Source organism: Pseudopipra pipra, chromosome 25 (genome assembly GCF_036250125.1).
Source record: "Pseudopipra pipra isolate bDixPip1 chromosome 25, bDixPip1.hap1, whole genome shotgun sequence".
NCBI classification, from domain to species: domain Eukaryota; kingdom Metazoa; phylum Chordata; class Aves; order Passeriformes; family Pipridae; genus Pseudopipra; species Pseudopipra pipra.
In genome coordinates, this window is record NC_087573.1 from 2,375,182 (window position 1) to 2,402,769 (window position 27,588).

Sequence of the window (27,588 nt, forward strand, 5' to 3'; positions counted from 1 at the left end):
TGCTTTGAAAGTGAGTTTTAAAGGCTGGATTTTTTTGCCCTGGTTTGTACTGGGGTGTTTTACTGCTCTGTGTTTTACTGGTGGGTTTTGTGTTGCCCTCCACTGCCTGTTCCTGGTGTCCAGGGGTGGTTTGGGGGCAGGGGTGTGGCACCCTGCACATTTGGCCTCCTGGCTGCAGGGACCATCCCCACCTGGGATGGTCATCACTGTGAGCTCAAGATCTGCACATGGTCTGCTCCTGCTTTCCCAAGGAAAAGCAGAGCTGAGCAGATGAAGTGTCACCCAACACAAAAAGCAGCTCAAATCCTTCTCTTCTGATTGCAGAATGTGACACAAACAGTAGAAGAAGAAAAGCCCGAGCCTCCAACCGTCCAGGAGATCAAACAGAGGATTGAGAAGTACAATGCCAAGGTCACAAACTGCCTGTTGATGAAGCTGGTATGTACTGGGCTGCTTTTGTCTCATCCACAGGGGCTGGTGCTGTGAACTGAGCCAGCCTGGGGGAAGGTGGCACTGGGGCAACAGGGCTCGTGGCTGTTCAGCTGCTTTTCATCCTGCTTGGCTTTCCCCTAGTGACCAGCACTGCAGATAACCCTTCCCTGCCTCCATCCCTTCAGGCTGGCACACTAATCTCTGGCCAGCCTGTGCTGGCAATGACTTGCCACAAATAGATGAGCCCACGTTGTTCTGGCGGGGATGAGTCAGGCTGGAACTCGGGCTCTGACGCTGCAGTTCAGAGACATAAGGAGTATTTAAAAGCACAAAAATCTTTCTAGAAAGAGATGCTCCTCCCCTCTCCACTGCCAGACTTGCTTAAACAGAGGTCTAAGAAGCTTTGTGTTTTGAAGCTTTTATTGCAAAGTTGCTTATTGCCATCTTTAAGTAAAGCAATGTGGTGAGGAAACAAGGAAATCCCCTCTTTTGCACACTGGAGTAACACAAAGGTACAAACTTCACAGGATCTTACAGAGAGGGGACAGAGCTTCTTAAAGAGTAAAATAATTAAATTGTGGACCTTCCAAGAATAGCAGCTACGTAACTCCCTGGTTCTTGACGACATCTGAAAATAGACCTGAAATTTATTTAAAACAGTAGCTGTTACAACAGTTGCCTCAGTGGAGGCTGCAGAGTAACTCTGCTGGAATGTCATCCCATTGATCTTGATCACCCCTTGACTTACAGGAGTCAGTTGGGACCCAAATGTTTACTCTTGAGTTGCTTTGCTTGGAGTTTAGCAGAAACCCAGTGTTGGGAGTTGATCTGGCCCTGGGACTCAGCTGCTGGTGGTGGGACCACAGGCCAGTGTTCCCAGCTGGTTCCTGCCTGGCACCCACGGATGGACTGTGCAGAACCAGGCTTGTCTCCTGATTTCTGCATTTTTGCAGAGCTGAGGGTGGGGTAAGGGACCTGTGAGGAGACAGGCTGATCTCCAGTGGTGACTGGTGACATGGTGATGTGAGAACCCCCTGGGCCCAGAACGAAACATGAGGGATATGGCTGGGAGATCCTGCTGAACACGAGGGCACAGCCCTTCCCAGGGCTTTCAAATCCTCACTTAAATGCAACTACAAATTCCATGTAATGGTTTCCATAACTGAGTCGTAGCAGCGCTGGTTTGAAGTAAACCAAGATCACACAGGGGAAGGGCTGAGTCATTGCTGAGGGGAAGGGACAGGAGAAAATCTGTGACTGACCCGAAATTACCGGTTACTTTTTACATGATTAATAAGAAACCCCCAAACCCCAGCGGCACCAAGGGGGTGGGGGGGCATGTCCTGCAGACCAGAAAGGTCTGAGGGGCTGAGGAAGCCTGACCTGCCTCTCCTGTGCTTCAGAACGAGGATGGGACGTACACAGGTTTCATCAAAGTGCACTTGAAGCTGCGCCGGCCCGTGACGGTGCCCGCCGGGATCCGGCCCCAGTCCATCTACGATGCCCTCAAGGAGGTGAACTTGGCTGACATGACGGACAAGAGAACCTCCTTCTACCTGCCCCTGGACGCCATCAAGCAGCTCCACATCAGCAGCACGACCACGGTGAGCGAGGTGATCCAGGGGCTGCTGAAGAAGTTCATGGTGGTGGATAATCCCCAGAAGTTTGCACTTTTCAAGGAGATGCGGAAGGACGGGCAAGGTGAGTTCGGGCCCTCAGACCCCGCCAGCTTTGCTGTGGCTGGTGGGTTTTGCTTCTGTTTTGTGTTGCAGAAATGCACCCAAAGTCCTGTAGGAATCAGTGGGGTGTCAGGCAGGCAAAGTCTAAATCCAGGTGAATAAATGGACAGAGCTCTGCAGGAGGGGATGCTGCTTAAGTTAACGGGGGGATTATGTTTTCAAAAGGAGCCGAAACCACTTTATAAAGATCATTATGGACCTGTGTTAGAGACTCAGCCCCTTCCCCCATGATCCTGAGCAGCATGACCCCCTTTTACATGCTCCAATTGACCTCCTGAGCTTCCCTGTGCCCTGGCAGCCACAACCTCACTGTGGATGTTTGCTGTGCCCTTGCAGTGCTCTTCCAGAAGCTCCCTCTCACCGAGTACCCTCTGTACCTCCGGCTGCTGGCAGGCCCTGACACAGATGTGCTGAGTTTTGTGCTGAAGGAAAACGAAACAGGGGAAGTTGAGGTATGTGGGGGCCTCTTTGCCTTGGTTTTCACATGAATTCTTTGGAGCACGTGGCAGAGCTGGCAGGTGCGTGGCAGAGGCAGCACGGGTGAAGTGGTGCCACGCCAGAAAGGCTGTTTTCTTTCATTTGGGGCTGGGTTGGCCATTTGTTGCTCCTAAATTATCTGGATTTTTAAAACAGTTTAAACTCGAGCTGTGAAAATGCTGAGGCCAGTTTTGATGGCCACCCCATAATCTGTTTGTGGAACCCAGCAGTGCCACCCCTGAGTTAATCCTCACTAATTAGATTAGCTGAACACTGTCATAAATAATCCACGTGTTTAGGTGGAAGCCAGGGACGCTCAGGTAATAAATTCACATCAGTTTTTGGTTGCAATCTTGCTCCTCACCACAGTGAAGGGAAATGTTGGGAGCTGCTGCATCCCATGGGATTCTTCCTCGTGTGCTGTGCTGACAGAGGAGCAGGACTGGGTTTGGGAAGGATGCCATGGGAATGCTGGATTCCTGTGGCAGTGCTGAGCAGGCACACAGCAGTATTTATGAAGTGATCAGAGTCATCAGTCTGTGTCCTGCCTGTCCCTTGCTGTCAGGTGACAGCTGAGCAGCCTGTGTGTGCCAAGGGCTTTACTGAGGCTCAAACAGTTTGGATAACTGCAATAAAATCAAGAGAATTGGCTCCTCTGGGCAGAGTCACCACTGGGACCTCGCTCCCTTGCACCAACAAGTGTGGGTGGATGTCACATCCAGTACTCCTGCATGGATTTCAGTTCCTTGGGGAATTGTGGCATCTCCTGCAGTGGGAGCTTTAATTCACCTGAGTAAAGATGATTTTTATTGCTTCTACAGTCTCAGGGCTCAGGACTGGGATGGTCCTTCCTGCTGTAGCCCCTTATCCCATCTCTCACAATATGAGGTTAAGCTCCCTGGAGATCAGATATGGTTAAATATCTTTTATTGTTCCACTTCACAGATCGAGGGGGGAAAATAACCCACCAAACCCATAAGGTGAACAGGGTGTGCTCACTTTGTTTCTGCTGGTTTTGCAGTGGGATGCCTTCTCCATCCCAGAGCTTCAGAACTTCCTGATGATCCTGGACAAAGAAGAAAAGGACAAAATCCAGCAAGTGCACAGGAAGTACGAGAGGTTTAAACAGAGACTGCAACAGACCTTGAAAGAAGCCAGAGGCAAACCTGGATAACCTTCAGGAGGCACCAGGCATTGGACTAAGCTAGATACTGTTTTTGAATGAAAAGACACTTCTCAGGACACCTTAGTCACTCTCCCTCTTCATCCTTCCATTAAGGACTTGGCTCCCAGCACCCCTAAAACGATCCTATTGCATTTTCTTCTTCTGAAACCTCTTTATCCCAGGACCAGAGCCAGTCCAAGAACGGGAAGCCTGTTTTAAAACAGGTCAACAAACCAAACACAGCTGCTGGTTGGCTTTTCAGCTGCACCATCCGATGGAGAGGCTCCGTGGAAAATCCTCACTGTTAAACCCAACAGGAACATCTCCTGGCCAAGTGTTTTGAGCAGGGCAACACTTGCTGTTCGTGCTGCTCCCTCAGCTTGGCTCGTTCCTGTTCAGAGGTGCTCCAGCCCACGTGGCCCAGTTCTGGTTTTGCAAGGAGAGCACAGGAAGCAGCAGAGAAAGGGGAGGAGGTTGTTGCACCAAACCACGTGGGTGTTGCAGCTGTAACCAGTGCTGGACGGACTTGTTCAGGGCTAAGGTAGCCAGGGAAGTGCCAAGTTATGACACCAAGGCAGCTGCAACACCCAAACAGGCTGTTGATAAGTATTATTGAAACTTGGTAACATTAATTCCAGGAAAAGTCGTTCGTTTTGGTTCTGTTTGACTTCTACTTTTGCAAAGGTGAATTAAGGCAAATACCCCTGATGCTTAGCTAAGCCAGTAGTTTATGAGTTTCCTGCTCTGTAGGAATTGGCACCTATGTTTTAGGAAATTCTGTTTGAAAAGTGTAAAGATGATGGTTAGGGCATAGGCTGATGGTTCAGTATTGAATGTTTAGCAATACATCTCCAACAGACTAACCCAGGAAAGCTCAAAACCCCTTCACAAATCAGGCTGCTTTTGAGCTGTGAACAGGTCTGGCACCGAGGGGGAGGAGCTCCAACCAGGGCTGGGGTGTGGAGGTGGCACCAAGAGCGTGTGAGAAAGCCTTAAGACCAGGAGTAAGGGAATTATTGACCTTGGATGCTTTCTGCTCCCCCCCATCCTGTCCTTCCTCCTGCCACCCCTCCTTGCACTGCTGTCCACGACACCCCTGTGCCACTCTGGGTCCTGTTCTCAGCCGGTGCTCACCCAGGGAGGTTCCCAGTCCTGCTCTCTCCGTGGAGTTAGGAGAGGACAGCAGGTCTCTCTCCCTATCTCAGGGCTCCCACTGGATGCACACGCTGAGCATCCCTCAGAAAACTCCTCGAGCTGGAGCCTCAGCCCCTGCCCTCACTCTGACCAGAGTCCTGCCGGTGCAGGGGAGGCTCCAGGGATTCCAGTGGGACAGGATGGGCCCCACGTTTACTCTGTGCTTCCTCCCAAGCACGCTGCACACAGCCAGGGCCAGCCCTGCCTCTGTTTACACAGGCCACCGCAACAAGGCGGAGGGAAAAGGGAATGTTAGTGCTGCTGGATTGGGATGGAGCACGGGAAAGGGATTCCTGGTGGTGAGCAAAGTGTCCCTTTGAGCTCGTGGGCTGCTCTGATCCCACCTGCATCAAGTGGGAGGGGAGGCAACAGGTTATTGGGTAACGTGGAGGAGTCTAAAATTTACCTCAGTGCCTTTTTTTTTTTTCCCTTAAGTGTGAAAACTTTTTGCATTTTGGGCTAAGGAGGAACCTGGAAAGGGCTTCTGTCAAGAGGCCTCGACTCTCCTGCCCCCCCAGATACCCAAAGTACTGGTGTGATGAGGCTGCTTTGGTCTGCAGAGGGACGAGGAACTGTTTTGTTTCTTTCTGGAAGGTGACTGCTTGGGATTTTGGTTTTTTTTCCAGATTTGGAGAGCATGTTTGTTTGTAAACCATATGAGAGTAAACTGAGAGTAACTGCATCTCTTAAAGCCACTTTCTGCAGCTCCTGTTTTGGTCAGTAGTGAGAGGGTTTTGCTCCCAGGGCAGGAAGGGCCTCCAGCTGTACTGTACTCTACACCTGATGACCTTTAACAACGTGGTGGCAGCCACAGAGCAGCAATTTCCACGCTCTGGGGCTGTTTGTCCAGTTACAAGAAGATTTATTGCTTCACTATTCACTCGTGAAGCAATTTAAATAACATTTTATCTAGTGCTTCGAGTCTTGAAAGCACCATATAAATATTTCTGTTCCATCCAGGGGGAAAAACACTGTAAAAAAAAAACTGCCATTGGTTCTGAGAAGTAAGATCCACACGCTTGGATTTAAAACCGTTTTAAATCCCTTTTCTTTCTGGCTGAAAGTTGTGCAGATTTCTTCTTTTTTTTTTTTTTAGGTTGTTGTTGTTTTTCTACCAGTTTTGGTGACTCCCTCCCTGGCCCCCAGCATGTCTTTTTGTAGAAGGCATGGCTTCTTATGCAATCACTGTGGATGCTGCTGAAAACCTCCTGCCAAGAGGAGGGCTCTTTCTTTTGTTTGTTTTTTTTTCTTTCCCAAGATAAAGGGGCGTTTGGAGAATTGTTAAGTCTTGAAGCTCCAATTCTCATAGGTCAGTTGAGCTGTTTTTAGAAGTATTTGCCCCTTCTTTAAGCAAAATACTGTTGGCAGTGCCTTTGGTTAGTAATTGTCTTGCCTAGGTCGTGTGAGTTTATTTTTCATGTCTACTGTAAAACATGTAAAATACTGTGTATAGGATGGAATAGCAAAGCTTCTATGGCAAAGTGAAATGCATTTTTTGCAATGCTGTAATTTATTTTTACTACTCCCTAGTGATTCTATGGCATTTTTAAAAAAATGTCTCACTTTCAGCTTTTTTTGAAGGTTCTGAAACTACTTGTTCATATGCAGACAGTGTAAGAGACAATGATAATAAAACTGTCAGTGATTAAAGAAATCTCTTTACTTTCTTTTTCTGGCGCCCTCCTATGGAACTTCCATGCATTAAGTCTAAAGGGGAAAACAGGAATCCTCCCTAGGAGTGAATTTCTATTTTCTAACCCCACTGTAAAGTGTTTAAGCTTCATTTTAAGAGCTACAGAACATCTGTGGAACCTGACCCGAGTGTTCCATTAATCTTTCTTCATATTTCAGCTGGGTTTAACAGAACTGTTACCTGTGATAAATTACAGCTAATGTCATACATTAAAATGTATTTATATATATTATTGTTATTAATATAATATATATTATATATATATTTTTATATATATACATATATATATTTATTTTTATATATATATTTTTTTATATATATATACATAAACCATAAAAGTCCAGCTAATAGAGTTTGTTCTCAGTGCTGAAATGTCTGTATTATTACCTGGAAATGTTTAAAAGGCTAAAATCTAAAGGCAAATGGGTTTTTACTTCTGACAAACATAATTATGGCAGAGCACTGAGGCTGTCCCAGGATGATGTGTTGGTGGAATGCATTTTGTTCACATTTTATCACATGCAAAGCAAGAATGTTAAACTACCCAAAAGCCACTGCAGCCAGAAAATCAGTGTATCACTAGGAACTCCTACAAAATATGACAAAAGCATAATGCCAGGGGTTTTACTGAGCTTTTTATTTTTATGAAAAATGAACACCTGGAGCAATATCATTATTTGGGTGAATTCCAGACCTTGTAAACATCCAGGACTGAGTTTTGAACGAACAGGGCCTGCACGTGATCCTTGATTTGTTGGCAGAAAACACTCCTAGAAACAGGAGATTTTTCTCCTACTTCTTCCTGCTGAGCTTTGGAGCCTTCTCCAGGCCTCGGATGTACTTCCGAGGGAGCTGATACTCCTCTGCAACACAACCAAGAGTTCACTCACTTCAGCTGAACAAGCCCAAGAATTAAAATCCCATTCTCGCTGCAACCAGCCCTGGCAGCCACTCACCCAGCAGGATCTTGGCCAGGTGATGGATTTGGTTCCCTTGGATCTGGACCTGAACTCTGTCTTTGGCTCCTGGTATGGGGTTGAGGGTGGCACTGGCTTGTGCTTTCTGTTGCAGGGTGTTGGCCACACACTGGGGGTCCAGACCATAGGGCTCCAGGTTCTTGATAATTGTCACCTGTGGGGTTAATGAGGATTGCAAACACCCCATCAGCAAATCATGGATCCCTCAACCCAGAAAAAGCCCAGCTCTTGGGATCTGGGCTTCTGCTCAAACACCCTCATTTCAGTTCTCTTTTTTACCTTCTTATTTGATGATCTCTGGGCTATGGTTATGTCGATGTGTGCGATGTATCCTTTCCTCACAACAGGTTCTTGTCCAACAAATGTCACCTGGTGGAAGGGCTGCAGTCGTTCAAGGCACCTGAAGAAAGTTTAGACACCCAGTTACTCAGTGCAGCAGTTCATTGTGCAGCCTCTCACAGGTTTTTGGAAGCACAAGAAAGGCAAGACTGTACGTGGAATAAGAATTTGTATCTTAAGAAGATAATGAAAGATGGTCTCCTGAAAAGATTTGCATCCCAGCTATGATTTAAAGAAAGGGAGTGACTAAAAAGAAAGCAAGTCTACTGACTCACAAAAATTATAGCTTAGATGATAAAGTTTTACCGGGTACAAATTAGTTCTTGCAGAGGAAAAATCTTATTTCATTTGGCCTTTAATCTATGGTTCAGCTGTTTTTCACAGACTGGTGAAGCAACTTCAGTTTAAAATTCAGCATAAATTGTGTTCCTGACCCACGAGCAAAGCTGAGTTCAGAAACAAAGGAAGCAGCTGGAGGAGCCTCAGAAACATGGTGTGATGAAGAAACTCAAGGTAAGAAAGATACTGGATATACTTAGGCAAAATATATGGAAATGATCTTGTGTCAGATACTTGGAGCTCTTAGATCTAAAAGGTGGAGTTAGGTTATAAATGCAAAAGTTGTCTTGAAGCTGAAAGAGGATATTGGGAAGGAATTCTTCTCTGTGAGGGTGGGGAGGCCCTGGCACAGGTTGCCCAGAGAAGCTGTGGCTGCCCCACCCCTGAAAGTGTCCAAGGCCAGGCTGGAGCCACCTGGGCTAGTGGAAGGTGTCCCTGCCCATGGCAGGGGGTGGAATAAGATGATCCTTAAGATCCCTTCCAAGCCAAACCATTGTGGGAGTCTCTGAAGTTGTGCTGCACAGAGGAGCAGGCTGACTACCTACAAAGGGCATGTTCAGTTATCTACTGCAAAGATGACTTTATAAATATGTACACATGGATTATACACAGAACCAGCCACTGTTTGTTTAGCAAGTGTTCCTTGATAAGTGGTTACCAGGTAAACAAAAAAACCCTCCAACAGTAGTTAATTGTATCTACTCATTAAATAATGAGATCGTTCAAGTGGAGGTCTCTGGCTACTTTTGTTGTATTACCAGCAGGAAGTTAAAACTTTACCAGCTCCTAACATGGGGCTTTGAGTTGCATGCAATAAACCTGTGTGATTCTGAAAACTGGGAAAACACTGGGAAAACAATCACCTGCTCAAGAGGTCATCCCATGTAAGGTGTGAGATCTCATCTTGTTCTGATTTTTCTAACAGGCAGTCACACAGAATGGCATTCACCTTCACAAGGCTGCAAAACAAAAACATGCATTAGAAGCAAATCACTTTTGCCCTCTAATTTCAGCATCTCTCGTGGAAGCAGGGCAGGAAAACTCACTTTTTGTTTGATTCATCCACCAACTCGTTAGTCTTCACATAGTTAATGATGATGTCTCTCACCTCATTGCTTGAGAGGACGCTGCCTTTTCTAAACAGAAAGAACATTTGGAACTTATTACTTTAATTATTTGAATGCTGGGTTCTGGCACTATGTCACAAACAGCAACTACTCTGCATTCAGTAGCAAAATACTGATATTTGTCTGCTAAAAAGGGCTTTCTTGCTATGCCTCAGTTGCTGTACTGAGATTAAAGGCTCAGAGCAATAATTTACAGAGATTCTAAACTTGTTTTGGGAGCCTAGTTTGGGGGGATGACCCTAATGCACACAAAGGCTCAGCTGAAGAAAGACTGAGTACAATCTAAACTACACCAAAACAGGCAAGGTAAGGGCACAAGGAGGCAAGTGAGTTCTTTAAATTACCTCTTTTAAGTAAACCACATGTGGGTGGGCAGGATATGCCTCATCCAATGGGAAATTAAGACAATCCAAGTAAAATGTCTCAATTTTGACACTTGAGCTATCACCTCCTCAGCTGTGGGAGAAGTGATGTACTTGCTGAAAGCAGCTGTCACAGCCTCTCATCCTTCTTCCCTTTTTGAAGCACTGAATCTCTTCCTGAGTGCCATCACAGCCTGGCAGGGCCCTCCCCAGGAGGGCAGACAAATGGTATCAGGTTTGTTTGTCCCTCTCTTCAGGTAACAATGGTTTTGTTGTACTTCTCTAGTGCTTACCCATGTCCAGACTCCTGGAAGAGTGGGACCATTTGGGTTGAGACCCCATAGAGAGGAATGATTTCAGGAGCATGGTACACTTGTTCCCCATCTTCATTCTTGCTGTCTTGGGCAGCAGAGGCTGAAGAAAATTCTTCAGGGACTGCAAATGCTTTAATGCTGAAATAAGGATTGTTTGGTGTGAGTGAAAGGGATTGAAAGTTCTCACTTCCATTGCACTGGGAGTCCAGTTAACCTGGAAGAACTTTACAAGAGCAGGAAACAAGAAATTATGTACAGAAAGAGGGTAAAAAACCCCTCTAGAGCATATTAAAATCAGGAAATGAGGGCTCTGCAGCTATTCAGGAATTCAAGCAGAGTATAGGAAATAGAGCTGGAAGCAGCAGGTTCCACTCCCTTATTTCAGAGATTACCAACTTGTTTAAAGACTGGGATATTCTACGTACTCTGGGTGTTTCCAGTCCACTTCCACAATGCTCTCCACACCTTTGTTCAGCTCCTTCACTTGTAAGATCTTCTGGTTCTGCATGGATTGCAGGAATTTGGAGAACTGAAGGAAGCAACCATCAGAAATGTGGAGTCAAGCATTTTAAATTGCTGTTCACGTGTTTCTGACTGCCCTAAAGTTACTTGCTAAATCAGAAAAACTTCTTTTAAAGAAAAAAAAAACCCACATCCCACACCTTTGCTTCTCAATTGCTAAGGAGCAGTGAGTGCCTCTGTAAAACAGAGTAAAAGCAAGTGTTCCTTTGGTAGGTCTCAGTACATGGTGGCAGAGAGCATTAGCTGCATTCCAAGCAGATCCATGCTCATGCCTTCAGGATAATTACTTTTCCCCCTGGATCCCACAGGAGCAGAGAGCTGAGAAAAAGAACCTGGCTTTTAAGAACAGCTTCTAGGTTTTTTTGGTTTGCTTGTTTTACTAACACTTGAACAATTCTGACTTCAAACTTTTTCTTTCCTCCTGTTTCTTATTTAAATCATTGGGAAAAAAAAATAAACCCACCAGAAAAATCTCACCTTCTTATAGCTTGATTTCTTTATGTCCAGTTGTTGTCCAGCAGGGCTACAAATGGATTTTTTAAAAGTTCTTTAGTTATAAGTCACCCTTCATTTCTTCTTAAATCTTGCTACTTAGGCTAGAAGTTTCTTAACAGTGGAAATACAAATCACACAGAGAAAGAATTACTTAAGAAGCCAATAAATAGAACATGATGAGTGAAACTAGTGCTGATGTTCTTGTGGACAGGCAAACAGCCATTCAGGTGAATAAACCATCCTGAAACAAGTGTCAGCCAGCTCAAGTTGGCAGATCCAGGTCTGGACAATCCTTACATCCAAGTATTTGATGTAAGGATTATATTTGATCAAAGCATTTGATGTCACAAGTGAGCATAATCTTAGATCATCGTAGATAAGGACTGGATTCTACTTTTGAGTCAAACCCTTCATCCTAAATATCAATTTCCATGTTTTAAAGCCCAAATCCCAGCATGCAAATCCCAGGGCAATCCTTGTACCACGTACCAGCAGGAGAACATGTGGCTTCTCAGGAATGTGCTGGTGAGCAGAGGGAGATCTGACTTCTTCACTTTGCATTTTAAGGCATGAAAAAAGCACTGATTAAATAAAGCATCCATTTGCTCTGCAGGGAAAAAAAAAAAGGACAAGTAGGCTGTGAGTTGTTTGTGGGCTTCAGCAAACCAAAGGGGCACAGTTTGGTTTCATTTGGGTGCAAAAATACCTTGTGGAGTCCTGCTGTCTTCAGGTTGCTGCTGATCCTCTGGGCTGGCATTTTCAGCTGGTTCTGCAGCTCTGTTCTCATGAGATTCCTCCTTTCCCAGCAGTTCTGCACAACTGTCCTGCTCCTTCAGGCTCAACTCCCCCATGTCCACGTGCTGCACTGGCTCAGGGGGGAAGCTGCTGACAGGCTCTTTCCCCTCCTGCTCTTCCTCATCTCCAGCACAATCTGGGACCAAGGGAGCTAAGGTAGGAGGATAAGATTTGTCACCATATTCCCTATAAAAGGAAGAAAAAGCATAACACAGCTTTGAAACCCACAGGGCAATGAACAAATGTCACCCTGAGAAAACAAGGCACTGGCAGCCGCACAGATAATTTTCTGCATTCTCAAAACTATAACATTTAATTTTAACTCATCTTCCTCCATAAACTCTTATGTTCCCCATCAATCTTAATTTAAAACTGGGCAGACCAGTTGAATCTGAATGCAGAGCAACTCATTTATTTGGTTGAGATTGACACAGTTGACTGATTATAAGCAAAAATTATTGTCATTTCAATCACAGAATGATTTTGGTTGGAAGGGACCTTAAAGCTCATCTCATTCCACCCCCTGCCATAGGCATGGACACTTTCCACTATCCCAGGTTGCTCCAAGCCCCATCCAACCAGGCCTTGGACACTTCCACTGGCTTTCCCCAATTTTATCTGCTTTCTTCCAGTTCTGCTCTAGGATTGCCAAATTAGACAGCAAATCCTCACTAGACCAGGTTTCTCAGGGCCCCATCCAACCTGGCATTGAACAAGATTTTCTAAAATAAGGGCAGCAGGATTGCTCTAACTTCATTTCTATAATAATTACACTCAGGCTGAAGGAACTGAATCAAGTGAATAATTTTATATACCTATTTCCAATATATATAAAGGAGAGATATCAGGCCAGGCACCTGCTTCTGTCAGAAAACTGTGGTCAGTCAAATCAAGCAGCTGAATCCTTAATAATGGTCATATCTAAGCTGTACCCAAATAACTCAATAAGTTGACCTGACCAGTCTTACTGGGGCACAGATTTTGATGTTAGTGAACAGTGGGACTTGTTACCCATTCTCCCAAAGGCCTGGCAAGGTACCCACCAGAGGTGATCCAGGTAAGTGTGCAGCACAGCAAAGCCCTTCCCCTTCATTCCAGCAGCCAGCATTTGTGCAGTGGACATGGTGGCAACTGCAACTGCCACTGGAGCTCTGGGAAAAGAAGGGAGTGTTAGAGCAGGACCACAAACACACTGGGCTGTTGGACAGGCTGTGCCACTGGGATACACTGGATTTCTTTTACAACATCCTTGCTCTTTAAAACCTGGGGTTTTTTAAGCATCTGTGTGGTTTATGGTTATCTTTCTGCTGTGCAAAGTCTTCCAAAGAATCCCAAGGATATGTGCAGCTGGGATGAAGTAAAGGTTGTGCAGTCACAGATTTTAATAAATTACCAGAAGTGCATGCACTGCCAAAAGAGATTAGCAGTGAGGGGGAAAACAACAGCTTTAGCACTGCTCCCTCACTCAGAATTTCACAGGCAGAAAGACAATTGTGTAGAATCCAATTTTTTGCAAAAAAAATTGCTCTGTTTCAAAACAAATCTACCAGTTGTGCCCCCACCAGTCCAAAAGAACCAATTTACAAAGCTGTCCACCTCAGCTCAAACATATCCTAACCCAAAAAATTAAGTGGATTTTTTTTTCCTGCTGTATTTTCCATTTTTTAAGCCCACAGTGCATCAAATAAATGCACGGGAACAATTCTGCTTTGATGTCCTCAAAACCCCCAGAGGCTTCCTGTTAAAAAAAAATCTCTTTGTTTAATTTTTGCTTTCTAAAAAGGATGAGAAATAAAGAATCCCCTGTACCTGTTTCCCAGGAGGGTGACAGCACAGAGTGTGCCCTGCTCCACCTGAGGGAAGCCAGAAGATGGCACCACAACTCCTGGCAGCATCAGATCTGAGGGAAGAGTGAAGAGCATCCATTTCTCAATGAAAGGCTCGGCCACTGCCTCCTCCACCCCCTCCCTCCTGTTACTCAGCAGAAACACGAGCCTGTTCTCAGCTGAGCACATGGCAGAGAAAACCTCATTCCCCAGTTCTCCTGGTAAGGCAGCACTTCTTCCCTGTGGAGTAAGGGATCCAGTTCATAAGGGTGCTGGGCACATCCCAAAAAACTGCAGAGCTTGCTCAGGCCTGAGGGACTGTTTTGAACAGAAAGGTAGGAGCTCCCAGCCTAGAGAGCATCACTCATTAATGACATGAAAAGAGAAAGGAACAAGGAGATGTGTCTGGAACCATTTGCTCTCCCCTGTGCCAAGGGCAGGTTATCCCAGCAGCTCTCTCCCTGAAGAGAAAATTGCCTGAGATTTGCCACTGGTGCCCCAGCCCCCCTGGATGTGACACAACAGCTGCACTCAGCTGTGCATTCTCAGGAAGATGCCTTCATCATCTCCTTGATGATCTGGACAGAAACTGTACACCTGCCTCCTTCAGCTTTCCACACCTGGGATGAGCAGCCTGGCATGTGAGTAAAGGACAGTTGGCATGGCATGATGCCATCACCAAACTGTGTAAAGGGCACCTGCTCTCCCCCACAGCAGCTCTTTGCACTGACCTGTGTGCCATGGTCTGCTTTTGAAGGCATCTCACCCATTTTTCCTCAGCATCCCACATTTAATGTGTATGCTGAAGAAGCCAACAAGATTTTTTCGCCCCCTTCACTCTCAGAAATACTTTCAGCAAATCTAGAATGAACTCTGCAGCTGCAACCAAAGCTCCACACTGCTGAGGACAGAAACCACATAAAGACCTAAATGTGACCAGGTAAGTGGCATTAAATTATGTCAGTAACCAGGGCAGATGGGAGATACTGGAATTCATGGAAGAGATATCAGGAAAAGCACTACTATGCTTCTCTTTGTAACTGAATGCTCCCCAAATCTGCTCCCCCCCACTCCAAGGCTGCAGAACTGCTCCTGCCTTTCCTCTCCCTTCTGAGAAGTGGCTCTACCTCTCCCACTGCCTTTGTGGCCATTGTCTCCTGGGCAGCTTCTTATCTTTGGATCCTACCCAGAGGTAGCCTGGTTGCCACGGGCGATGAATGACCCACAGCCCTTTCATCAACGTCCTTCCCCCATTAGCAGGTCTTTTTATTTTCCCCCCAGAAACTGGGTCATTACAAGTCAGCAGCCAGGCTTGCTCAGATGTCTATCACAGCCACACATTCAAGCACTTTATTTTCCCCAAAAGCAAACAAAGGGACCCGAGTTGTACTTTAGACACTGTGTAATGGAAAAAGACCTCTCTTCCTACATGAACGCTGCCAGGTACAGAACAAGGCTGCAGCAGCTACAATTTAATCTTTTTCTGCTTGAGCAGTTCAGCAATTTAAAGTTTATAATGACCTGATTCTCCTGAGGTTGAACTGCATCCAAAGCAGGTTCCAGAAAATAGACTCCTTTCTTGTTAGTCTTGATCCATAATGAGGTGGTAGAGCCAGTAGCCCAGGAATTCAACTCAAACCTCACCTGCACAATCCACAATTTACCTGACAGTGCTTGCAACTGCAGGTTCCAATATAAACTCACCTCTGTGAGTTTATCCACAGGATAAGTTAGTTCACCTCAGAACTGACAGGAAGCAGGGTGGGAGCAAAGGAACTCAGCTGCTCAAGGGAAGTTATAAAAGAGACAGACCAATGGCTCAGGCAGCTCTGTGTCCCAGTTCACAGCTGCTCAGCACCCTGAGAAGTATCTCCAAATCTGAGACTCCCACGTGGAACAGGTTACTGCATTTAAACAGCTTAACCTACTTTGTTTCATTCATAAATCTTTTTATTTTCCTTTTTAGGACACCACCAGGAATTACCTTTGAGTACTTAATTCTTTATACAGGTACATTTTTGCCACTGGGAAAGATAAGACAAAAAAAAAAAAAAAAACCAAAAACTGAAGGCAACTCCTTTTTGCAGTGCAAAGTCACAAAGTTCTGGTTCTCTTACCTGCTCCTCCTGCAAGTTTCTGTAGCACTGGGGGCCATGTTGAAAAGGCAGGGAGAAGATCTGGGTAGGCCCACAGAGAGTACACTGTCCCAAAACAGAACCCAATTTCAAAAAAATCAAGAAATCTGAAGTTAGAATAATCCTGCAATAATTATTAGATGTGATGGAGAAAAGCAAACTGCTAATTGATTCAAGTTCTTATGAATTATTATGAAGATTACAGATAAATTTTTGCATTATTTTCCTTCAATCACAGACACTTTGAGCTAAAATGCTACTGCAACAGGTAAGTGCATATGAGAAAAATAAAAGCATAGAATACTAGAGTAATTCACTGCCCAATTCCAGGGTTGCCTGAGAGTGGATATCATGCTTCTTGGAATTACACCTTCCAGCAGACGAGGCAGAAAAGGGGCTAAGAAGCTAAATTATGGCTTAAAAGATTTGTTTCCTGGTTTCCAACCTCTGAGCACATCCATTTCCTTCTTATGGCAAGAATCCAGGATTTTGCAAAGATGTTGGTGGAATAAATGCACTAAAGATTATGAAGTGTACAGATATGACAGTGAGAAGTACTTAAGTACTTTGGAGAAAGCTAAATAAAGAGGGGGGATTATTTCAGTTCCCTCCCCATACCTGTTGGATACAGAGCTTTCTCCACTTCAAACAGTATTGGGTTCCTCTGATTCATGTAAACAGTGACAGCCTCCCCTCTGTGACAGTATATTTTGATGACATTGAGCTCTTGCTTGTATGGAATAAACTCAGCCAGTTGTTCAGCACTAAAGTTGGGAAAAGCTGCTGCAACATCATTTCGTAGCTTTCTCCTGCAATGATGAAACCACAAATGTGTTACAAAGCTGTTCTAGACTGTCAGAATAATTCCTAGATCGGTAGTTATTTTTGCTGGTTGTTCCTGAGATTCCCACCTTTTCACAGATGACAATTTGAGGCATTTGTGTCCAGGTTTACAAATGAGGTAGCTGCATGGTGGAGGAATACTGGAAAAAAGCCCAATACACTTGCCTTGCTCATATCTTCCCTAAACATCTGCTTACAGCTCCTGTTTGCTGTCTCTGCCTCTGTTTTGTGCTGTGATTTCATTACTCTGAGCTCCTGAGCACAAACCCTGGGAGTGTCCCACTTGCTCAGCCCATCACCCACGGCCACAGGGGGAGCAGGGGGCAGCCAGATTTCCCTGTCTCCCAGTTTTAATTGGCGTTTAATTGGATTTTAAGGCTACACGACCGGCACAGAGTGGGTTTGTGTGGCCACTCACAGAACTGTCAAGTGAATCTGAGCGATCAGTAAGTCAGCCCAGCATCGCTGCTCAGGAATGTAAAGCAGAATTATAGAATCCCGGAATGGGTTGGGTGGGAAGGGACCTTAAAGACCATCTGGTTCCACCCCCTGCCATGGGCAGGGACACCTTCCACTAGCCCAGGTTGCTCCAAACCCCGTCCAATCTGGCCTTGGACACTTCCAGGGATGGGGCAGCCACAGCTTCTCTGGGCAACCTGTGCCAGGGCCTGCCCACCCTCACAGAGAAGAAATTTATCCTTAACATCCCATCTAAACCCACTCTTCAGCTTTAAGCCATTCCCCCTTGTCCTGTCACTCCATGCCCTCACCCAAAGCCCCTCTCCATCTCGCTTGCAGCCCGTTTTTACGTACAGGAAGCCGGTATAAATAAGCACAGAAGCCTCATCCAACAGTAACAACTCAATTAAACCTGCTTTAATTACTGCACCATCCCCGGCCGGGAGTTTACCACGAGCAGGAGGTGAAAGCGGCGACTCCCGGGGGCAGCGCCGCCCGCAGCCCCTGAGCTCCCCGAGCCCCCCCCGAGCCCGGGCCCGCTCCCCGCGCGTCCCCCGTGGGGTCCCGGCGGGGTCCCGGCGCGGCACTCACCGGTCGGAGCCCTTGATGGCGGTGTTGGCCCTCACGCGGAACGCCCTGGCGAACATGGCGGGCCCGTCCCCCTCAGCCCGCGGCGGCCGCCATGGCGCCGTCCGCGCCCACAAACCGTCCGGCTGGAAACGGCGCCGAACTCCCGAGCGGCCCCGGCCGAGCCCTCCCGGCTCCCCTGGGCACCGTGAGGGGGTCCCGGTGCCCCGTCCCCCCGCGGAGCCCCCCGCACGAAGGCGGGAGGGATGCGAGCCCCGCGGCGCTGCGGGGGCTGCTCGGAGATTCGGGGGGTGTGTGTGTTTTGTTTTGTTCTGAAACTTCCGAGCTGTTTTCTGGCTGAGGTGCTCTTAACAGTGGGACCGTTCTCGCTGCGACTTGCTGGGCTCTTAGTGATTGATTGATTGATTGATTGATTGGATTGATTGATTTCTAGCGCGAGGTTAAGGAGCGTGGAGTGGGTAGGAGCGATACAGTCCTACAGCCTTCACAGGACCACAGAGGCACTGGAGGTTGGAAAAGATCTCAAAGATCACCGAGTCCACCCTGTGCCCACCTTGTGCCCCAGCCCAGAGCACCGAGTGCCACGGCCAGTCCTGCCTTGGACACCTCCAGGGACGGGGACCCCGCAGCCCCTTCCAAGGCCTGACCACCCTTTCCAGGGAGAATTTTTCCCAAGTATCCAACCTGACCCTCCCCAGGCACAGCTTGGGGGTCTTTCCTCTCCTCCTGTTCCTTTTTCCCTGGGAGCAGAGCCCGATTCCCCCCCGGCTCCCCCCTCCTGTCAGGGAGTTGGAGAGAGTGAGAAGGTCGCGCACACACCACTTTACTATTATTTTTTCCTATTAATTTAATAAAGGTTTGGTGAAGTACATGCACTCCATACATATACACACTTGTAAGAGAGCCCTGCTGTTGTAAAACGCCACTGCTACCTCCCAGTGAAACACAGGATTCCCGCTCCGCACCGTGTGAAACCCGCGGCTCCTCAGAGCGGATTAAGCAAACAGTGCCCTTGACTCGCAGGGGAGCAGTGACTTTAACCCAAATACACTCTCGCAAGAATCCTCGCACGAGAGCACTTGGAACCTCACCCGCCAGCATCCGCCCCGGCGCGACCAAACCACCGCCGAGGGCTTGCTGCACATCGCAGGGGCGGTCGCGCCTGGCGGCATTTCTCCCTTACGTGAGCCAGGGAGGCTTTAAGGGGTTGGGAGGGGGGAGAGAAGCGGGAGGCGAAACTCGGCAGATTTGGGTGCGAGTCAAACCCGCCCCGGCCGCGCTGCGCAGGCGCGGGCGGGCGGCGGGCGGGGGCCGTTCCCGGGGCAACGGCCGGGGCCGGGGCCGGGGCGGCGGCGCTGGGCAGCGGGACCCGCCGGGGATGGGGCCGGGGCCGGGGTCCCCCGGACACGATGCTGCTCGGCAGGAAGCTGGAGGGGCCGCTCGGAGCGGGTGAGGCGGCGGGAAGGGGGTCCCGCGGTTCGGGGGAGGGGAGGGGAGGGGGGCACTGCGGGTCGGGGGAACCCCGCGTGGTTCCGCCCGTTCGCCTTCTCCTCCTTCCCCCCCCCCTTCCCCAAGTGTAATTCGCGCATCTCTTTTTATTTTTTTAAAAGGATAACCTGCTTTAAAGGATAGCCCGCTATCAAGTGGTTTTAAGTGCTTTTCTCGTTTGGGATTACCCTGCTTAAAATGGGGAAAAACGATGCGGAGCGTGGTGGGTTTAAATGTCTCTGCAGGGAGCGTGGTGTTTTCAGGGTTTCTCGAGGATGTGTTCGCAGTGCAGAACTTGATTAACAAAAGAGGAGCTCTGAATTGAAAAGTGTCTGTCGCACATCGGGATTTCCCCAAGAGCTGCTCGCTCTGTCGCGGTATTAAAACAGAGTTAAATTTGGAGGGTCCTTTAATAAATGAATGAGAATCGATGATTTTACAGATGAAAAGGTGGTAAGGGAGATAAATTGTCAGCGTTTGACTCTGTCTCTTATCAGTGTGAGTGGTTGTGACTAACTGGTTTGTATATGGGACATTTCCAGGCAGGTTTGGAGATGGATTATATGATTCCTATATGAGGATAGATGATTTAAGATACCAGGAGCCTTCAAATGAAGAACGCAGCACCTCTGGACCTTCTTCCCTTCCAAGACCTCAAGTGAGTATTTCAAAGTCATATGTGTCTTCACGTTGTGTTGTGTGGCAGTGAGAACTATCCAGGAGTGAGATATCTCCCTATAGACCAAAAAAAAGTGGGATTTTGCAGCGTTGTAGTAGTTTATTAACATTATTGTGTTCACTAAGCGTAAAAATGATGTGCTGTGTTCGCTGTAGAACTTGCTGGCAGCCTCAGGAATCCCATCTGAGTGTCCTCAGCTTGTGCTTTAATCAAAAAAGTCACTTTGCAAAGGGTTGAAGTGTTCTGCCATGTCGCCTTGTGCTGATAAGTAAATCCACACACACTTTGCTTTACCTCCTGCACGTTTCCATTTTAGTTTCCCTCATGAAAATTCCAACGGATAAGTACTTAGGAACAGCAGAAGGAGCAGTGTGGGTTTGCATGGTTGCCAAACATCTCACAAAAGTATCTTTCTCCTCTGAAAACTTGGGCATTATCTGTCACTTCGTCTGCTCCCAAAATAGCTCTTTATGGACTGAAGGTGTTAACAGGCTGCTCCACAAGGGCTGTGTTCCCTCAGCAGTTGTGGAGTTGGGAGATCTTTCCTTGAATTGATTCAGCTGAGCACTAGTGGTCATGTTTAGCTGCACTTTTGTACACTGATCTGTCTTTTAGATGGGTTTTTAATGTGTTTTGGCTCTTGTTCAGTTCTGGCAGAAGGGAAGGAGCTTGAGCTTAAAAAAGTCTCACTCTCTAAAAAGTGAAAATAGGCATTTCCCTGAGTAAGATGCATTTGGAAATCATCACCTTGTGGGATTTTATGGTAACAGGTATTAGTCATTAATTTGTGCAAACTCGGTCATGGGTCTGTGTCTTCCCTTTTTGGCAATGTTGAGGGAGAGCAGAAGGAATTTAGGGTTTTGTTGAGCAGGAAAGTTTGAAGAGTAGCTGGTTGGGGGTTTTTTGTTTGCAGGGATACAGAAACATTGCAGTGTTTTAAGTTGTAGTGTAACTTTAGTTGTTCATTACTGAACAAAAGTCAGTAGAATGGAACTCTCCAGTTAAATACAAGTATAACTCCAGGAGTATTTTGTTTGACTGGTGTATCTTATCTTCATCTATATTTTGACCCTGAAACCTGTTAACTTCCTAAAGCAAGATTAAGGATTATAACATGCCCAATTTTGCATGATGATGCATAAATAAAATACAACCTGAGTGGTATCATGCAAGCAGGAACTGAGGCACAGCATGCAAGGATGATACTCAATTTTAATGGGGAAGCATCTGGATTTAAGTGATATTTAGTTTCCTGGCAAGATTTTTCTGTTAGGATGTAATGTTACATGAGAATTGAGTCCTGGTGACTGCAGCTGCCCATTCCTTCAGCTGAGCTGTAGGAGAACATAAGTCTCTGTGCTTGGAGAATACATGGGTTGAATTCAGCCTGTTTAATTCAGTGTTCAGAAAATATCTGATGCACTTTTGCTAAGCCAGTTGTGTAGGAATTGGGCTGTTTCCTTGTCAATGAAAATGAAGTTTCGTAAGTGAGAGTTTGAGTTGTTGTCAGCCTTATTTCTTGCCTGCTGGTAGTGCTTTTACCAATAAAACAAAAGCTGTGGTTTGTGAAATAAAGCTGGTGTTGCCCAGAAGTTGTGTGACTTTGAGTGCAGCTCTTCTGAGTTCAAGTGGAGATGGATCTATATTTGTGTCTCACCATCACGTGGCAAATGATTTTGGGAGTCCTCTAAGGATGAAAATTGAGACCTTACTACTGTTGAGTCAGGTTTGAAATCCAAAGCCAAGGTTCCTTCATTAAGAAATCATTCCAGGATAAATGGAATAATGAATTCCTTGGTTATTTAGGGATTCAAAGGTACAGAATGTTTTCTATGAACAGCAGCATGAACAGAGTTGCTGTTGCTCCTGAATAGAGAATATTAAAACAAATGTGAACCTAGTTCTGTGTTTATATTTTCTGTTTGTTTGTAAACTTACTGTTTGTGTCTGCTGCACTGGATAGTCTTTTAGCCAGCTCTGAAAAAAAAGTCATTCTTATCTCAGAGGTTCAGCCAGGCTCCAAGAAAAAGGCGTTTATTCAGTTACCAGGGCTGGGCTTTGTTGTTTTTGCTTCAGCCTCTCTGCAAAGGCGTGTCTCTCCCAGTACACTGCATTTTTGGGTTGATAGGACCCAGAGGAGTGGAACTTAGTAGGAAGTATCCCATGGCCCCTCCTCACCATCGATAAGCACTGACTTCTGCAGGAAATGCCCATTTTTGGGGGCTGGTGAGCAAGAATTAACATTTGAAGGCAGCACCAACAAACAGACCCTTTTAAGAGATGTGTGTAGTTGTTTTTGGCGAGAACATTCACTTCCCTTATTTACTGACCAAGCCAAGATGTTGGACTGGATGTAACTAAAAAGGAATTTGGTTTTATTGCTGTGGGGCTACAGGTTTATTTATATTTTTTGTTTGATTCCTGTATAGTTATTTTGGTTTTCAGGGATTCGGTTTGGCATGTGTGTGAGATCTTTATTTTTAGATTAAAGGACAAAATGGAAAACAGATGTTGCCACTGCAAGGCAGGGCTTCCTCAGGGCTGCATGGGATGAGACAACACCTCTGTGCTGTCCATCAGCATGGGGTGTCAGTGAGCAGAAAGGGGAATAACTGCTGTGCTAGTAGGGAACTGACCTCTGGGGAGTGCAGCATTTACTAAACTGCAAAAATGACAAGCTTGAAACATTTCACAGTGTTCTTCTCACCTTCTGTGGGTTCATTTCAGATGTAAATGTTTTAGTGAGAGGCAGTGGTTACTGCCTGCTGTCAGCTGAGTGGCAGTAGGAGATATTCTCAATTATTCAAAGCTTCTAAGTCTGTCTTAAGACAGTTGTGCAGCTCTCTCTCCTCTGTGGTGACCAGACAGGACCCAAGGGAGCCGCTGGAGCTGTGTCAGGGCAGGGTTAGGTTGGATCTCAAGAAAAGGTTCTTCCCCCAGAGGGTGGTTGGGCACTGACCAGGCTCCCCAGGGCAGTGGGCACGGCCCCAAGGCTGCCAGAGCTCCAGGAGCATTTGGACAACACTCTCAGGGACAGGGTGGGATTTTGGGGTGTCCTGTGCAGGGCCAGGAGTTGGACTGGATGATCCTTGTGGGTCTCTTCCAGCTCAGGACTTTTATGATTCTGCCATACAATGGATACAACGATGTTTTGCCCTTCAAAGAAAAAACATGTTTGTTAGATTTTTTTTTTTTTTTAAAGGATGGTTTACCTTGTCTTGCCCTGTCATCCTTCTGCTCCTCTCTCAGCTGGGGCACACCAGCCATATGTCACCTGCTGGGGTTTCTTTGTCTTCCTCTGGCAACTTGTCTGTGTGATATTCCTGCCACTTCTCGGCACGTTCCCGTTACGTTGCCTGTTCCAGACAGGTGCAAGTTGCATCTGTCGTTGGTTGTGTTGCTGCACCCACGTTTAAAGCTAAACATAGCTGCTCCCTGGCAGTTTGCTGACTAGAGATAGGTATTGTGTCCTTTTGGAGTGTTTGGCTCTCTAGGGTTTCCCTTTATGGATTTAAAAGCACGTTGCATCCGTGCAAGTGCTGTTTCAGTGAGTTGCTTTCTCTTTGTGTACCTTTTTATAACTGTGCTTGTAACTTAATTTAATCCAGCATTTTATATTTGTTCCCAATAAATGCCAAACGCATTGGTGTTAGTGATTTTGTTTTATGTTGGTATTGCTTTTGTTCTTAGCCTGTGCTTTAAAAGATAAACTAAAGTCCTTTTTTTTCCTCTATCTGTAGGTTTCTATCAACAAACTCATGATGAAGGATCAGTCTCTGCCTGGAAATCAGGTCAAAGTGGAGCAGTTATTTGAGGACTCTGGCAACAAAAGGAGCAGTTCTCTCCAGAGTGCAGGAGTTTCTGGTTTAGAAAGACCTCTCCCTTCCTTGTCAAAAGATAAAATCGTAGACAACGTAAGCTCTTCTAGAACTGGGGGCAGAGCACTGAGATGTCTTTCCCAAGCTCCAGAGCAGGCTGTCAAACAGTACAGGCACCAGTTATCTGCTTATGAGCAGCAAGAGATATTTAATTTTTCTGAGATTTACTTTGTGGGTCCAGCTGCAAAAAAGAGACAAGGAGTCATCGGCGGCCCCAACAACGGCGGCTACGACGATGACCAAGGCAGCTACATCCACGTGCCCCATGACCACCTTGCCTACAGGTATGAAGTGCTCAAAATCATTGGCAAGGGCAGTTTTGGACAAGTTGCCAAAGTCTACGATCACAAACTCCACCAACACTTGGCCTTAAAGATGGTTCGCAACGAGAAGAGGTTCCATCGCCAAGCGGCGGAGGAGATCCGGATCCTGGAGCACCTGAAGAAGCAGGATAAAACAGACACTATGAATGTCATTCACATGCTGGAAAGCTTCACCTTTAGGAACCACATCTGTATGACCTTCGAGCTCTTGAGTGTGAACCTGTACGAGCTGATTAAAAAGAATAAGTTTCAGGGCTTCGGTCTCCAGCTGGTGCGGAAGTTTGCTCACTCCATCCTGCAGTGTTTGGCTGCTCTTTATAGGAACAGAATCATCCACTGTGACTTGAAGCCAGAAAACATCCTCCTAAAACAGTACGGGAGGAGTGCAATCAAGGTTATAGATTTTGGGTCCAGCTGCTTTGAGCACCAAAGAGTCTACACGTACATCCAGTCTCGGTTCTATCGGGCGCCAGAGGTGATCCTGGGAAGCCGCTATGGGTTGCCCATAGACATGTGGAGTTTTGGCTGTATCCTGGTGGAGCTTTTGACTGGGTACCCTCTTTTTCCTGGGGAGGACGAGGCAGACCAGCTGGCCTGTATGATGGAACTTCTTGGAATGCCACCCCAGAAGCTTTTGGATCAGTCCAAGCGAGCCAAGAACTTCATCAACTCCAAGGGTCACCCTCGCTACTGCACCGTCACGACGCACGCGGACGGCAAAGTGACCCTGAACGGGAGCCGCTCGCGCCGGGGGAAGGTTCGGGAAGCTCCAGGGAACAAGGACTGGGTGACAGCCCTGAAGGGCTGTGATGACCCCTTGTTCATAGACTTCCTGAAGGAGTGCCTGAGCTGGGATCCTGCCGCGCGCATGACTCCGGGCCAGGCTCTGCGGCACCCCTGGATTTGTAAACGAGCACCCAAACCGCCCCCTTTGGATAGAACCACCAACAGAAGGATCCCCAGCTACACAAGCTCCTTCCAAGGGACGGGGTCCAGGCTGCCATCCGTGGTTGCAGGAGCCAACAAGCTGAGGGCTAATTTGGGATCTGACTCTGGTAGCAATATTCCTCTCTGTTCCGTGCTCCCCAAACTGGTCAGCTAGTGGGGAGTTCTGGATTTCCGGAACACGCCCCTCGTGTTCCAACTGTCCGTTCACCACGTGCAAGGAAATTAAATGCAGAGGTTTTTAATGGAGTTACTGTTTGTTAGAGGCTACATCTTGAATTTTCAGAGATCAGTCAAAATGTTCACATTTAAAGGGCTAACTTTTATCCAGTTGCTTCACTCACACCGTGGGGGATATTCCATTCCTGGGGAGGTCAGCTCAGCTGGTGGGTACAAGGACAGCGTGGCAGATGTGCTGTTTAAAAATGTTGTTTTAGAAATCAAGCTGTTTCTTATCATGGTTTAACAGACTCTTTTGCTTAAGACAGAAAGGGAACTTGATTTCAAATACATATTTTCAGTTATCTCCAACTGAACTCTTTTTATTCTGGGGAGAGTTTTTACATCTCTTGTCAAAAGCACAAGTGCATTAATGCAATGCATTAGGAACTTGCAAATTGCTAAAGTTTTAAGGATTTTATTTCTCTGCACTGTTTTTCCCTTATCTATCCTGAGATTTTAAAAAAAAAAATGCCATGAGATGTAGATACCAAAAAAGGAATTTGTTGTTGGGAAAGAAAACACTTAGATGATAAAATTTCAAAGGAGCGTAGAAATGCCACGAACCACAAGATATAGCTAAATAAAACTATGAATTTCTGTAACACTTGCTATTTCCCATAAAAGTCTGTGGGAATTGTAGGGGAATTTGAGGTCAGGCCTGGTCCATCACAAGTGTGAGCCAGTTTGTTCAGGGCTAATGATGCAATTATGTTTCTTTGGAGCTCAAATTTCAATCATCAGTTCTGCCAGGTGTGTGTCTTCATTTTTCCTGTGTTGTTCCTAAAACAAAAACGTTGGACTTTTAAGAGCTGGTTTATATAGATGTTTGAAATTTTGGTCATTTAAAAAAAAAAAGTTATCTTTTTTTGTGTAGAGTGAATTCCATTGAATTACGTGAAGCTCTTTTAATAAAATGCAAACATGCCACTCCTGTCAGACAAGTAAAAGTTTTTAAGGCCTGGGATTGTGACTAGAAAATGAGGGGGTGGGGGAAAACACATGTAATAATTGGAAGTGTGCTCTGAAATCTAACAAAAAAAAAAAATCTGTGAAAACATAACCAGGACAGACTGATAAAGTGCAAGAACTGGTGGATCCAAATGAAAATATTTTATGGGAAGAGCTGCTTTATTTTTAATTGTATTCCTTCAGGCCTTTGGGTGCCTACATTTTCTCTTTCTTGAAACCCATGAGCCTGTATTTCTTCTTCCTTTATCTTCCAAGAACATGACAAGGGTGGTGTGACCTGTCATGACAACAGCACAGCTTGTTGGGGTGGTTCATTCTTGCAGCCTCATGGCCCGAGTCCATTTCCAAAATCATCTGATCCCTTGCCAGGTGTCTGAACACAATTTTAAATGCAATTCAGAGCTTTTATGAACAGAAGGTTTGAAGCTGAATGACTTTTTCTCTGTAGCAGGTTTTGAATGTTAAAACAAGGAGTTGCCAGGGTGATTTTTAAGACGTCCAGGAGGAGAATCTCCCTCTCTGAGGAGATGGGGCTGCATTCTGTCCTCTCTGGGGTTAATTTAGCACTGGGGAAATGCTGGGTGGAGGCCTTTAGAAAAAAAGGCAAAAAGACAGAGCCAAAGCTCCAAACTTCCCAGGACTTTAAGCTGAGGTTCCCAGGAGCTGGAATTGAGGTTCTCGTGTACGGAGCTTTTCTGAGTTGTTTTGTTTCCCAAGTGTCAATTCAACAAGCTTAGTAATAACATTAAAATAACAGTCTAGCTTTTATCTGTGCAGCTACCAGCATGTATGGCATGTTCATGGGTCACTTCCTCATAACACATGGCTGGTATTTTTTATTTTGCTTGGCTGGGTGAAGTTTTATTTGAATGGAGAACCAGGGGAGTGGATTTTGTGGGGAAGTGGCAGAAGAAGCCATCGATTTTTAGTAGAATCTCTAATAGATTTGGCACATTTTCAGAAGCCAGAAATATTCTTCTTCTTCCTCTGCCCCTTTTTTTTTTTTTTTTTAACAAAATATACCTGGTGGATTAGGAGAAATGAACCTTTCAGGAGCAATAGCTTGGTAGGAAAGATGCCTAAAAGCAGTTTATGCAGAGGCCATGAGGGGATGGTGGTGATGGAGCCTGGCAGAAGGAGCAGGGTGTTGGTGTGCTGGGAGCTGTACAAACAGGTCTCTTAGGAACACCCAGCAGTGTCCTGCTTCTAAACCATTTTGTCTATAAAATGCCACGTGCAGAGTAATAATTCTCCTGTGACTTC

The 27,588-nt window shown here is 46.2% G+C and overlaps 3 protein-coding genes across 5 annotated transcripts in view; 2 read left to right on the forward strand and 1 right to left on the reverse strand.

Annotated features, from left to right (window-relative positions):
* The window catches only part of RASSF5 (Ras association domain family member 5), a 28,770-nt gene extending 22,109 nt beyond the window's left edge, over positions 1–6,661 (forward strand). For all 3 annotated transcript variants that reach the window (XM_064635996.1, XM_064635998.1, XM_064635997.1), the window contains 4 exons: positions 325–438; positions 1,836–2,133; positions 2,508–2,623; positions 3,670–6,661. In XM_064635996.1, the coding sequence (XP_064492066.1) occupies positions 325–438; positions 1,836–2,133; positions 2,508–2,623; positions 3,670–3,822 (681 nt within the window). In that variant the 3' untranslated portion in view covers positions 3,823–6,661. The remainder of the gene's footprint in view (positions 1–324; positions 439–1,835; positions 2,134–2,507; positions 2,624–3,669) is intronic.
* A 661-nt stretch (positions 6,662–7,322) lies between these two features.
* EIF2D (eukaryotic translation initiation factor 2D) lies at positions 7,323–18,031 on the reverse strand. Its single transcript, XM_064635989.1, has 15 exons — positions 17,825–18,031; positions 16,550–16,740; positions 15,914–15,997; positions 13,780–13,870; positions 13,014–13,121; positions 11,882–12,156; positions 11,665–11,782; positions 11,158–11,203; positions 10,584–10,687; positions 10,138–10,296; positions 9,402–9,491; positions 9,219–9,314; positions 7,957–8,077; positions 7,657–7,831; positions 7,323–7,563 (listed from the first exon to the last, which is right to left on the reverse strand). Exons 1-15 carry the CDS (start codon positions 17,878–17,880, stop codon positions 7,493–7,495), a joined length of 1,785 nt encoding a protein of 594 aa, XP_064492059.1. The 5' UTR covers positions 17,881–18,031; the 3' UTR covers positions 7,323–7,492.
* Positions 18,032–19,143: 1,112 nt separating this feature from the next.
* Positions 19,144–25,383, forward strand: DYRK3 (dual specificity tyrosine phosphorylation regulated kinase 3). Its single transcript, XM_064635990.1, has 3 exons — positions 19,144–19,270; positions 19,852–19,967; positions 23,729–25,383. The coding sequence occupies exons 1-3, from the start codon at positions 19,231–19,233 to the stop codon at positions 25,289–25,291; spliced, it is 1,719 nt and encodes a 572-aa protein (XP_064492060.1). The 5' UTR covers positions 19,144–19,230; the 3' UTR covers positions 25,292–25,383.
* Positions 25,384–27,588: the final 2,205 nt, after the last annotated feature.